The sequence below is a fragment of the Alligator sinensis genome, unplaced genomic scaffold (assembly GCF_000455745.1).
Source record: "Alligator sinensis unplaced genomic scaffold, ASM45574v1 scaffold755_2, whole genome shotgun sequence".
NCBI lineage: Eukaryota > Metazoa > Chordata > Crocodylia > Alligatoridae > Alligator > Alligator sinensis.
Window position 1 is genome coordinate 2,746,747 of NW_005841883.1, and position 13,890 is coordinate 2,760,636.

General features: G+C 46.3%; 1 protein-coding gene across 1 annotated transcript; it reads left to right on the forward strand.

Moving 5' to 3' along the window:
* The first annotated feature begins 3,595 nt into the window (after nucleotides 1-3,595).
* LOC102372530 (ADP-ribosylation factor 2) lies at nucleotides 3,596-13,603 on the forward strand. The gene is made up of 5 exons (XM_006017665.3): nucleotides 3,596-3,788; nucleotides 6,331-6,489; nucleotides 8,751-8,861; nucleotides 10,789-10,913; nucleotides 11,907-13,603. The coding sequence occupies exons 2-5, from the start codon at nucleotides 6,342-6,344 to the stop codon at nucleotides 12,066-12,068; spliced, it is 546 nt and encodes a 181-aa protein (XP_006017727.1). The 5' UTR covers nucleotides 3,596-3,788; nucleotides 6,331-6,341; the 3' UTR covers nucleotides 12,069-13,603.
* Nucleotides 13,604-13,890: the final 287 nt, after the last annotated feature.

Sequence of the window (13,890 nt, forward strand, 5' to 3'; positions counted from 1 at the left end):
GGGGGTCAGGCTAGATGATCTGTTCAGGTCCCTCCTGACCCTAGCTACTATGAAACTATAAGCCTGGAGCCTCACTCCCTGGTCTCAAGGGTCTGAGCCACAGGCATCTGGCATCCTCCACCAAGAGGGAGGCCTCTGGAATGATTTAATGCTGAGGGGCTGAGGATTGCCCATCCCCAGCCTGATGCCAGACACTGCTCCCTCTCCTTTGCTGCGGGGCAGTGTCTTCTGTGATGCCACAGCCAGCACCTGCCCAGCCAGCGTGTTCCCAGCTGGCTTCCTTTTCTCCCCTGCCAGCTTCCGGCGAGGTTTTTAAATTTCCTGCGGTGGCAGTGTCAGCTGCTGCAATCAGCTGGGTGCCGCCTCGCCTGGGAAGCAGCCGTTTGAAGAACCGGTCGCATGGCTCCTGCTCTGCCCCAGCCCATCCAGACAGTAAGTTTCCTGGGGTGCTCTCTCTCCCTCCGGGAACACCAAGGTTTGTCCCCAGTGTCCTCTGCGCCTGTGGGGGCTTCTCGCCACTTCAGTCACCTTTACCAGAGTCACATCAGGGAAAAGGGGGGGCATCCTGCAATGATAGGACAGAAGCTCTAGGGATTCGATTTCATCTGCCATGTTGGTAAAGCTGCAGTCCCCATACCTGCTGAGACACCATACCCCTAGCTGAGACATTAGGGTCTGGACAGTGAAACATGTCTGTTAGTACCTCACTTGGGAAAAAACACTGTCCCCCTAAACTTTAAGCTCCAAAGCATGCATCCGGGGGACAGACCCTGGGAATGATAAGGGAGAAGGTTGGGGGGGAAGACTTCAGGTAGATAAGATGGGAAAGGGAGGTAAAAACAATGTTTGGATCAAAAAAATTCCTTTGGAAAAGGAGATAAACTTACAGACTGAATTTAAATACACAGAGAAGGCACTAACTAATCAGGTAAAAACTTAAAATACAAAAAACTAATTAAACAGGTAGCAGCTTATACTATTCCTGTGATGTCTAATAAACTCCTGAATGTCAAGCTGCAGCACAAGGGCAAATTTATAATGCAGTAATTCGAAAGCATCTCTCCGACAAGGAAAATCATTCTGCCTTGCCTCTATCCCTAATCACATCTCATAACACAGAGGTTTCTCATCTGTGAGCAGAATAAAGGCTATTAATATTACAGTAAAAGACTCAGTAGACAGTGTTGTGCAGTGCAAGGGAAAAGGCTTATGTGCTGTCCTCAAATACAGCACATTAAGGAAGAAAATAGGCACTACAAAGAACAATGAGAAGGATCCAGAGTGGAAATCGTGATCATCAGCAGCCTCAAAAGAGGAAACAACTGAATGGATACTGCTGACTGAGCTCCATTCTGAAGCCTAGAGAAGTCCCTTCAGGTCCAGGTCAAGGTACTGTCACAACCCAAAGGGCGTGATTTTTGTTTGTGTGCGCTTCGGCACTGCTAAATTGTTCCCGCTAAATTATAGCTTCTTTGCACGGTGGAGTTTTCTGCTGCAAAAGAGAACCCCGGTGCAAGGGAGAATTTCCCACCAATTTGAAGCTTTCTTTGCAGGGTGCATTTCTTTGTTGCAGCACAGAAGTGCTCGTTGCAAAGAGTTCCCGCCATTTGTATGCTAATTCGAGTCCCATTATTGGCCAGTTCTAAATTATTCACATGTGGCGGCTAGTGATTGGCTTGCTAGCCGTATAAAAGGCTTGAGTGGTTTCCGCCCAAGTTGGAGGACTCCACGAACACCGGGAGGAGGAGACTTCATGCTGTGTGAAGATCTCTAAGCGCTGCGGATCCTTATGGACCCAGTGCATTTCAAGCAGGCAATGGAGGTCTGATCAACCTCTAGCCTCTCCCCGTCGTCGATCGCAGTCCAGACATATCCCTTCCCGCGCGCAAAAGAACCGGACCCATGGAGCCTAGCAAACTTCGTGTGAGTCCTTGCCGGACGACTTCAGAGCTCTTCTACCCGGGTTCGAGTCCTGCAGGTTTATCTTCCCGTCGCCGAAAACCCTTGCGACGTACCCTCGTGTTTTGCATCTTCCCATCGCCGAAAACCCTTTGCGACGTACCCTCGTGCCCTGCAGGTTCGAGTTTTGTTTTCTTTCCTGTCTGTGACCGCAACTCAAGCAAGTTTTCCAGCCTACACCACTGCCATCTCGGTGTAAGTAAACAATCTTTTAAACTACCGCTAAGCGTTTATGCCTAATTCCAGCTTGACGGCCTTCCCGGGCTGCTGGCCACAGCCTGCGTGCAGCACAGAAAAGGGCTCGGGTCGCTCCCGGCCCGCACAGGTACATGGTGTAGGGAGAAGCTTTCCAGTTCCTGTCCTGTGGAGTAATTGAATGTTGTCAGCCTCTTCTGAATCAGTAAAGAGCTGCAAAGCAAGTTACCTGTAAACTGTGATGGAGTGATTTATCCACAGGTACAGGAAAAGAAGATTTTTTTTCTGAGGAAACAGGACATATTTCCTCAGTCATCCATCTTTCTCCATCGTCTCTGCTGAGAATACACACAGTGGTGTCAATCATAATTCAGTTTTAAGAGTAGACCTCTGGCAACTGGACAGAAATGTCTGTGTTAGTTTTGCATGGGCCCCTGAGCAGGTATCAAACCGAAGGACTTGGGGAGGCTTCTTAGGGCCGCAGTTCACTGGAAAGTCGAGCTGTGGGGCAGAGGCAGTGCCTAGTCCAAAATGTTATGAGTTTGCTAGTCCTGCAACAAGGCACTTGGGGTGACCCAGGAAGCATTTTCTGTCTTCAATCCCGCGTAATTGGTTTCATTCCCAAGCTCCATTACAATTTATCACTAATAACTTTCATGGGTTATGACTCAATACGTCAGTTTATAGTGGGGATTTCCAAAAAAGCTTCAGTGCCTCCCTCTGGGACCAGGAGCTTCTTTCACTAAAGAATCAACGTCAGCCTCCTCAGACAAGATTTGGCCTGCCCCAGCCACCCCAGCCAGGGACTCCCCCCCAGTCAGCAATCTGCAAGTGGGGGAAGGGGGTCTGATGCACCCAGGGGTGCTGTAGGGCTCAGAGCAACCACCTCGGTTCTCAACCTCTCCAGACTCGAGATGCCCTCCATAACTTCCTGTGAATGGAGCAGTGCCCATTGCAAAAGCAAATGCGTGACAGCGCTCTCCTCGCAGAGGAGCAGGCCGCGGGAGGCACCGCCAGGCAGGGGCAGCCCTAGCCTGCCTTCTGCTTGGCACCTCACACCTCGCTCCTCTCCTCACACTACCCGCAGGTTCCCTGAAGGAGCTCAGGGCGGCTCGGCCTGCCCCGGGCCCCTGCTGCGGACCCGAGAGGCTCTGGCAGGCAGTGCCCGGGCCGAGGGCACAAGCAGCACGACTGGGCTCGGGGTCAGCTGGACGAGATACATGACCAGGCCCGGTGCCGGCAGCTAACACCACGGCTCTAATAATAGAACACCCGGCAGAGCGTTCCTTAAGTACGGCTAGTGCCGGGCCCCGCTCAGGGATTGGCCAGCCGGCTCAGGCCGCGGCCGCCATTGGACGGCCCGCTCACGCTGTTGCGCGCCCATTGGTCAGGCCTCCTGGGGCAGAGGGTTATAAACGTGAGGGCCGGCGGGGGTGTCACGTGGGAGTATCTGCGCTCTCTTGTGTGCTTCGGATCGCGCTGCTCTCGGCCCCATTGTTGCTTCATTGGCTGGCGTGGCTGGGAGCGCCTCTCTTGATTGGCGGGGTGGGGGGCAGTAGGTGGGACTCGCAGCGCCCTGCGGACGCCATAGAGTGAGGAGCGGGAGCTGCGCCGCTGCGGGCGGGAGCCGCCAGGTGAGCGGGGTGGGGTCGTCCTGAGGTTCGCGTGTCTGTTTCTTTCCATGTGGCTCCAGGGGCCGCGGGCGGGTTGTCGGTGGAGGGGCGCAGCCTGCGGAGGAGGGGGTGTCCGTAAAGGCCAGCCGCTGAGCGGGGGGGCTCTGGCCACCCAGAGCTGTGTCCGCCCCCGCACGCTGGGAAGCAGGGCCCCGGCCCCAGAAAAAAAAAGAAGGGTTGAGGAAGATGCATCTTCTGGGCTCGTGGCGTTGGAGGGGCACAAGCTTTTGCGAGCCCCAGCCCGCTTCGCTTGGGGCTGCGGGACAGAGGAAGTCGGCCTTTCTCCTGGCGTCGTTGTCCACTGTGAGCCCCTGGGCTGGCTGCATCGGGTGGCTGCAGGTGCTGTTCTCTCCTCCCTGCTGGGTTCCTGAAACGCTCTGGCTGCTCTCCACCATGTATGTGCCTCTATAGCTGTGTAAGACACATGTCTCTCAACATCTTCTTGTACACGATGTCATAGTGGACATGGGATTCTTCTTGCGTGGCAGAGCATCCCCGGTGTTGTGGGCCCTGGGAAAATGCAAGGAAGTGCAGAAGTCTCTTCCCTTCAGCAGTGATGGCCTTAGGGTTGTTGGGGCTCTGGGCAAGAGTCATTTGGGGCCCCTTAGAGGCTTAATTTTTGATGACCTATAAGCAAGTTGGACACTTTCAATTGCAACTGAACTTTGCCCTGTTCCTGGAATTGCAATAGAAGTATCTTACTACAATACTAATAATAAATATTTAGTGTAACTTATTTTTATAAAGTGTGGGGCTACAGGTGGTCGCCTGGTTTGCCCTCCCCTAAGGTTGCTGCTGCCCTCGGCTTCTTATAGTTTTGCATGTGTTGGGTCCTCTCTCACTGTTGACTTCCTTGTTTGCAAACAAAGCCTATGTTTGGTATCTGATAGTGTTCCTGTAAGGAAAAGGCAGTGCCACTTGGGCTAGGCAGCAGGGCTGTAGCTAATAACACTGGTACTGGCTCTCTTGCAAGGCTTTGGGCATATGCTTAGTCTACACTTCCATTCTCTCTCTTTTTTTTTTTTTTTTTCTTCGGGTGGAGGGGGAGTCAGGGGAGAATGGGAGGAAGAGATTAGCTATTTTTGCACCATGGCAGCTGCTTGCCTGTTTAGCACTGAGGTTGCTTGCTCAACTCTGGAAACATGAAATGGATACTCTACACACTGAGTAGTGTCAGAATTAACTGTAAATGGGAAAAGTGTTACTAAGTAACTTCTTGGGTTTGATTTGCCTTAAGGTATAGTTCCCAGAAACACTTTGCGGGGTGGGGAGGGGAGGCAAATGACCAGCTCTGCAAGGATTGCAAGACTGCTGTGCTTGGGTCATGGGGATTTTGTGACGGCTTTCAAACACTTCAGTGCTATACTCTATCTACTTTGGGACATGTAGCCAGTGCAAACCATGCTGTGGTATTGGCAGTTCTGGAATAGATGAGCTTGCAGTACTTTAAAAGCTTTTGATGGTGACTATCAGTTGTCACTAGAAGCCTTTAAAATGATGGGAGCTACGTGGATCTGGGGCTGCAAAAATTATACCATGAACAGGGTTGCATCCTTTAGGAGTGTTTATAGTGGGAGTTGACAGATGCTATGCAGTGAAACATTAGTTAAGTGCTTACTGCTTGCAATGTAAGCAGTGGGCAGTAAACTGGGTACTAGCATTGCCTTATGCAGTTAAGCAAATAGGATGTTAACCTGGTATACATGTAAGTGGGGTATACTCTGTGCTTTAGAAATACTGCTGGTTCCTAACTAGTGAAACTGTTAATGCCGTTAGTTGTCATACCAAGCTGCTTTGCCCAACTTAATGGTTTTTTCACTTCTAATTAAACTGTCAGTATTTGATTTAGCACTCAAATTAGTTCAGTTACTTTTGGTCTTGATTGCTTTAAAACAGCTGGTAACAGTTGTCTGAATAAGTAAATATGAGGAAACATGGCTCACAGGACCCCAAACTTCAAGGGGAGAAAAGGAGGGGACTCTTGCATGTTTCAGTGATCACTGAAAGTATGGTGATGGTGTTCTAAAGCAGTGGTTCTCAGCCTTTTTTGGACCAGGACCCATTTGTGAACATCAATGGCCAGTCCCAACCCAGGGTCCCTCACTCCTGCTCCCCACCCACAAACCACCAGTGTGTGGTCAGGGAGTGGGTGTTTGGGGGGAGGGGGGTAAGCAGCCCCTTGCAGGCTGGAACTCATGTCATCCTCCAAGGGAAGTCACGATTTCCCACTTCTGTCTCCTTTTAGGGAGAATCCATTTTTAAAGTTTGTTCACAACTCTCATATTCTTGTGACCCATGGGTTGAGAAATGCTGTTCTAAAGAACCTTCTGAAAAGGTGTATTTAAATAAGATTATAGCTTACTCTTCGCGGTGAAAAGAAGGCTACCAAGCTTTTTTGCATGCTTGTGTGATTGACAAAGGGGATCTTAAATAAGTATGTCTTTTGGGGTTTTTTTTGTTTGTTTGTTTGTTTTTGTTTGTTTGTTTTTTTGTTTTTTTGCAGACATTGCTGCAATGGGGAACATCTTTGAAAAATTGTTCAAAAACCTCTTTGGAAAGAAAGAAATGCGAATTCTAATGGTAGGCTTGGATGCAGCAGGGAAAACCACCATCCTTTACAAGCTTAAACTGGGGGAGATTGTGACCACTATTCCAACAATAGGTAGGTTTTACAAATGAAGAAGGAACTGTCTTACTGATTTGGTTCACAGTGGACTCTAATGCTAGCTCTAATTTCCCTGCTATATGTTCACAGCTCATGCTAGTGCCAGTGATTGTGGTCTGGGAATAGAATTTTAACTTTATTTTACATACTGATACTAAAATGATTAGTGACCGCTTGATTCTAATGCAAAATATTAATAGTGGTGGGTTTCGACTGATGGGGGTTTGAGACAGTGAAATGTAAGTCACTTAAGGCCAGAGTTTTTTATAAATTGGGGAAACCTGTGCTAAGCTAGTTCTTCTACTCCTGAACTAACTGTAAAGATCTTCAAATGGAAAGGTTGAGTTACTGCCTTGAAACTGCAAGCTAGAGGTGAAGAGCATAATATTTCAACAGTAAATTGCTAATAATAAGAGCTGGGTTTAAGAGTGTTCATGTGGCCAGGTAAAACATGTTCCTTAGCACAGCTATAAACAGGGCATCACTGTAGATCTAAGCATGCAACTATTTCAATTAAGATGCTGGTAAATGGGTCTGGATCCAATGCAATAGGGTTATTCTGAAGGCCTCTACTATGGCAGAAAGTGTTTTATCTGCTAGAATGCCCATTAGAGCTTTTAAGTTACCACTCATACATCAGTAACACAACTGTTGTGCTTCCTAATTCCATCCCAAAAGGCTTTTGCTTAATGTTTGAAATGCTGAGGGGATACAGCAGGTGTGGGCCAGATGCGGCCCACCAGGCCATTCTATCCAGCCCATGGGGCCCCTAAAAATTTAGAAGATTAATGTTTATCTGACCCTGGCTGCCTGTCATGCAGCCCTCAATGGCTTGCCAAAACTGAGTAAGTGGCCCTCCACCTGAAATAATTGCCTGCCCCTGGGATACAGCAAGGCTGTTACTTTCTCAAGTCTTCCTCAGGTGATACTGGAGGCTTAACCAGTGTCTGTAATCCAAGTACCTTTTCTCAGAACTAGGATGCTGTATTATACTGTGCATGCAGAAACCTCTGATTTATTTTTTTTCCTAAAAGCCTTTACACTAAACATTGCATGGAGCTCCTGGCTTGTTTGATACAAGTGCTTCAAATTTTAACATGGAACCAAATATTGGAGGTTCTTCAAAATGTGTTTAATGCTAAACACTCTATTTTGCCTGTTTACAAACTTTGTGGACTTAGTTGCCCAGAAAACTTAGTGCTGGGCTGATGCAACTCTTTCATTTCTGCAGTTCCTCTTATCTGAGGAGCTTCAGACTAATACAGACTGCTTCATCTGCAAAGTGCTTGTTAGGCAGAACACTGCAACCTTTCAGAAGTACAAAGCAGCAATGCTGTTCTGTATAGAACAGTAAACTACTGGTGAAGATGCAGGCATTGTCGAGCGATTCTCTAGCCAGTGTTGGGTAGCCTGAACCACATAATCTGATGTTTGCTGACCTAAAGGAGTTACGAAACCTAGAATACCAGACTTATAATTAAACTGCAGAAAATATTAATAAATAGCATATAGTAACTTAATTCTGATGTAGCCAAGATTCCTTCCTAACCACTTTGGTTTGTTCATATAATCTGCCTCTGTCTATTCAACATATGGTTCAGTTAAGTGATGGTGCTGTAGAAAGTGGATGGGGGCAGAGGGAAAGAGCATGTTCTTCTACAGCATAAAGTTGTCCTTTTTGTGCTGTGAACTTCTATTCCCCTCTTTCACTTCCCCACCCTCCCAGCTAAAAACAGGCAGGCTTGGCTTGGATTAGCACCTAAACAGGAAACAATTTGGAAGTATTCTTGGGTGCTGCAGGAATTGATCTTCCCTCAGCATCTGTATTGAACCATCACTCCCCAGATAGTAGGGAGCATTACAGCAGTTCCAGTCTGCTGTGTTAAATAGTCCAGAGTGGCTGTGACTTGCTGCAGATCCACAATACCGCTGAAAGGGCATTGGGTATGAACTTCAGAGTTGGGCCAAATTCCAAACTGGAAAGATTGTTCGTTATACCTTAAATTTCAGTTCCAATAGTACACGTATGTCCTTATCTATAACTGAGTATAGCTGCATATGACTAAACTATCATATTCCACTTAAATAATTGTATTTGAATAAAGAGTGCTGCCTCCTTCTCAAGTTTAATACTTTTTAAAAGGTCTCTTTCTGTCTTGGATTAAGGCTATGCAAGGGAAAACATGTAGTCTACTCTATTAGATGGTGGCCCTGGTGACTGGTTCCATATACTCAGCTTGCTAACACTTTTGTTTCAGGTTTCAATGTCGAGACAGTTGAATACAAAAATATAAGTTTCACAGTCTGGGATGTTGGTGGCCAGGACAAAATCAGACCCCTCTGGCGCCACTACTTCCAGAACACTCAAGGTAAGCACTTGCCTCCCTGGTTGTGTACATGTTCCTTCAGGTAGGCAAATGCCCTATATAAATATTGTTTACCTTTAGTATGTATCCTTATTTTGCGACATAATCTGACTGAGCATTCTGTGGAAGACAAGTAGAGTAGTCTGTGAAAAGATCATTGAGCATCCATCTGATGGCAGGACCTCTCTGGTTTTGGTTTTCAGTGCTGCTGATTTACAGTCTCACTGAGGCTTGTCACTGCATTGGCATCCTCCAGTAAGACTTGGCCCTTCTTCTGTAGCAGGAGCTGTGGCACAGCTAGTGTCCACGGATTAATGTCCCTTGTAGGATCACTTGAGATGCTTGGCCAGTGAGCTGTACTACAGACCATTGTGCTAGTGCAGGAACACATGCCTGACACCATAATGTTGTTACTGCTCTGAACTTGTGCATCTCAAATGTGAAGAGGTCCAGGAACCCTGCTGCTTCCACAACTAGACCTGTGCAAACCAAGCTTCTTTGAAGGTACTGAGGTGCTTTGTAGAAAGGAAGTATGTGTATTCTTTTTGCATGTGGTCACAGTGATGGCAGAGCAGTAGAATACAAAGGCCGGTGGTGACCTAGACTGAGGGAGCAAGCCAACATGAGGGGAGACAGCTGGCAAACCAGTTGCCTCAATCAGGCAGGGTGTGTGCGCCTGAAAGCCATGCTTGAAAGCATGAAAAAATTGCCCTTGACTTTGTCTGGGGCCTGATGTGTCCTGACAGCAGCTGTTTTATGTTGAAAGGTTTCATAGTTTGTTTACAGCTTGCTCTTTTTTTGTGTGGTTTTTGGGACATCTTGATTTTTTTGCATGAGCTAACAAGTTGTGTTCATGGCCTAAAAGTTCAGTGTATGCTCCGTACAGCAGAATGGTCTGCTAGAGGCTACAAGACATCTTGTCCCACTGTCAACTTGACACTTCCAAATTCTGGAAACGTGCTAGGTAAAGTGGTTTCTTGTAGCCATCAAGGCTATTGGGAAAGGATAGATGCAAAAGATATCACTAATATGGCAATGGGGAAAAACTCTGGATGCTTTGGATACACCTGTTGTCTAAATGCTACACTCTGGCTTGGCAGAGGACAGCAGGACATGCAGGAAGCAGACTATATAGAATGGTATGGGGGGGATCTAGAGTTATTTGATGGCTCAGTGAAGAACAAAGTACAGTATGGAGAATGACTGACTAGTTACTAGACCAGGATGGCCAAAATATGGCTTGCCCAGGGATTTTTATCTGGCCTGCAGTAGGTCCCTTGGCCCAGGCACAGGGGGGCAGCCCAGGCTGTGGTACATGTGGCCAGTCCTGCTGCCCTCGGCATGTAGCTTGGCAGGGGTGGTACAGTGGCTAGACTCCACTTCCCAGCAGCTCACTGCCTGGCTGCTGCCAGTCCACTCCATTCCCACTGCTGGGGTAGGTGGGGTCTCCACAAAGACTAGCCTAGGACCCCTATGGGCAGGGCATGGTTGGCTGGTTGTATGGAATGGGGCCATGAGCAAGTAGGGAGTAGCAGCCAGGGCTAGGATCTCAAGGCAGTAACAGCATGGGGCTGGGGCCTGGATCACAAGGTGGTGACTGGGGCTGGGGCTAGGATCATGGTGCCAGAAGTGGCCCCTCATTCCCCTGCAGCATCTCACCAAAACTGCTTAAGTAGCACTCCAGCCCAAATAATTGTCCATCTCTTTACCAGGCTGAGATAAAGAGTGTGTACCATCTTAATGTTCATTTTTGTTTGTATGCTTATCTTGACATAAACTTGGGAGGTTTGCCTTATGAAAGGTCAAGTAATTGTTTTGGTTATGTGTCCAAAGCTTAATGTGTCCTTTTCATTCCTTCTACTGAAGTAAATCAAAATGATCCAATTATTGCTGAACACTGATGGCTCATGTCCTCTGACTTCCTAACTAGGCTTAATCTTTGTTGTGGACAGCAATGACAGGGAGAGGGTAAATGAAGCACGAGAAGAACTCACCAGAATGTTAGCAGAAGATGAGTTGCGGGATGCTGTGTTACTAGTGTTTGTCAACAAGCAGGTAAGGTACCATCTTGTCTTGGCCTCTTCCAGGCTCTTATGGACCTTGCTATCTGAACCTAACCAGTCAAAGCTTTCCAGATAGCCAGTTAACTGGCTATGGGTAGACTTTTTTTTTTTTTTTCCTTGAAGTTAACATAGCTGACAATTTGAAGCCAGTGCTATACTAAGCTCGTCATAGGGACTGCCCTATTGTTAAGTACTACCCAGAGACAGTGGGCAAGCTGCCCCCCTTTTCCCCCCCCCCCCCCCCCCCCTGGTTTGCACATGTTTCAGGAGGATACAGCTTTGTAAGGCATCCTAGGAAGAGTGCTTCTGGGGTGGAGCAAGTAAAACATCCTAAACTCTTTCTCCTCGTGGTCAGGTTGGATAAATTGACTTTGTATCAGAGCTGGTAAAATTTTATAGTTTCTCTTGTAAAGTTGACCTAATGTCAGTCTGCACTGTTGCTGAATGCAGCTGTCTGGATTCTTTTAGGTATCTTTTTCTAATATGCTTGTAAACTGTGCCAGCTTTTAGTATTTTGCCTGAAAGACTTGCTCGTTTTTTCTGCTCCTCCCTCCCCTCCCACTATTTCTCTTGCAGTGGACAGGTTGGTGAATACTATGTGCTTTGCCACAGTAAACTTTAAATACAAACATGCATCCAAATATGGATTTCTAGACCACTTTAAAAAAAACTCCAACTTATTTATTATAACTATGCTACTCTCACTTTCATTTAAAAGCTTGCAGGGATAACTGAAAGTTGTTAAGCTTTAGACACAGTTACTAGTTCAACTATAGCCTCTATTGACTTTCTTGTCTCTTGTGGTCCCTGAACAGTTCTGCATTGCAGCTTTTCCTCTAGTGGCTTCCTCAGCACTTCTACTGGGTTGGAGATCTCTGTAGCTTGACATGGGACAGTCTCCTATTGAAATGTTCTTGCCTGTTTCACTTTAAAAGACTAATTGTGTCCCTTGTTACAAGACTGTCTGATTTGACTTTCCCCACAGGATCTTCCCAATGCTATGAATGCTGCAGAGATCACAGACAAACTTGGCTTGCATTCCCTTCGTCAGAGAAACTGGTACATCCAAGCAACGTGTGCCACCAGCGGAGATGGGCTTTATGAGGGTTTGGATTGGCTGTCCAACCAGCTTAAAAACCAGAAATGATCCCTTTGTGGCATATCTTAGCAAAGTGAGCCCTGCTCTGCTGTTTTGCAAGAGTGCATGTATGGGTGTGTGCATGGATCTGAAAATGGGAGCAGCTTTTCTCACACTGTGCCTTAAACATGCTATAAAACGAAACCAACTGTATTGTATTTTAAACACTACCTTCCATAGCAATGTAGCATTCTTCCACCAGCAAGGGAAAACTTGAAGGATATCATGGTACTTGATCAGAAAAAAGAACTTGGTCAGTTGGAGGGGGGGGGAAAAACCTCTTGTGTAAAATCTGAATTCTAGTTTAATAGTGTTTTGTGTTAAGTCTTCTACACCTCCTCTGTGTAGCCTGTTTTGTAGCACAATTTGATTCCTTTCATTCACTTTTGAGGAGAAACATAGCTTTTAATAGTCCTGACTAACATCATAGAACTGTATAAACCAGCATGCTACTTGCTATTGCACACCCTGAGCAAAAGTATTCTTGTAGTGTAAGATGTTTCCTGTTGAGGTTGATCACCAGTCCAGACCATTTTATGTTCTCTAGTGGAGTTGGTCTAACCTGTTCTCCCATATATAACATACCTCATTGTCAATGTTTAGGGGTTGTTTGGACCAAGGCTTCATCAACCCCATCCACAGATTATCTTTCTGTAGCTAATCCATTTGCCATCCCAGTAGAAAAGTCAGCTGGGCAATGAGCACTTTAAAGGGGCTGCTGTAAGATGGCCAGAGTGAAGCTTGAAAAAAGAAGAGCCAAGGGACTGGGGTAATTTCAGTATTTTAATCACTAGCCTTGAAATGGACCTCCAAAAGCATTGCCTCCCACTCTTTCTTTATACAAGTATCCCAGACTAGCAGGATATTCACTACTTAGAGATGATTTTATCTTGCACAAGTTGTTTTTTTTGTTTGTTTGTTTATGATCATCCAAAATTTTATTCTGGGGAACCTTATTAATTTGTCTGCATTTCAGCCTTTTGGTATCAAGGGGGAGAGGTGAAGCAACTTTGGGGATTAGGACAGATAGGTTAGCTGCACCTGGTAGGCAGATCCATGTGGACACTAACACTGCAGTTCTCATATTACTGGAATCCATTCACTGTTGTCAAACTGCATGCATTTTTCCAAGTTCTTCAGTCCTGTGTCTGACAACTTCTCTCTTGACCTTCTTTTAGTTGGTTCATCTCACCTGAAATTTCCACTTAGTGTCTCTGTTCCACATGGACCCAATGTGGAAGAAAAGGCTAGTGAGCTTTGTGCAATGATGCTTTGCACAAACATTGAACACAATGTGAAGTTTAATGTTCTGCCTCTTAAAGGTTTATTTTTAATACTTGTGACCACTTGGGGAGGGGGAAACTTCATTTAAAAAGAATCATAAATTGTCTCTCAAAATTTAAGCTTTAAACAATTGAATCCAGAGTGGGGAGGAATGTAAAGCATGAATCTAATAAAAGCCAAATCCTGTATCTGAATTCTTTTTAACAATGTTGTGCACTTCAGAGATGCTACTATAATAAAGAAAATCTATCTTGAAATGAGAAATGATTTTGTTGTGGATAGACCAAGATCAGTGCAACCTATTCTCCAGCCACTTCACTGGTGTCTCCATTGTGAACTTCAGTGGTATAGCATCTGTACTAATCAAGGGATTCCTACTCTCTCCTGGACCTAATTCAAGATTGTTTGAATTTTGATATGGGTTTGCCCTGGCAACAGGAACACTGTTTGTTCTAGCAGTACTGGAATAGAAATAGCAATGGAATAACTGTTGGTATGCACATGTGGTGGCATCTTGTGAGTCACAAGGTGCCAAGGGAGAGCTGGC

Coding starts and splice junctions, on each gene's coding strand:
- LOC102372530 (XM_006017665.3), top strand. CDS start 6,342: ATGGGGAACATCTTTGAAAAATTGTTCAAAAACCTCTTTGGAAAGAAA. Junction 6,490..8,750: donor GACCACTATTCCAACAATAG/GTAGGTTTTACA, acceptor CTTTTGTTTCAG/GTTTCAATGTCGAGACAGTT. Junction 8,862..10,788: donor CTACTTCCAGAACACTCAAG/GTAAGCACTTGC, acceptor CTTCCTAACTAG/GCTTAATCTTTGTTGTGGAC.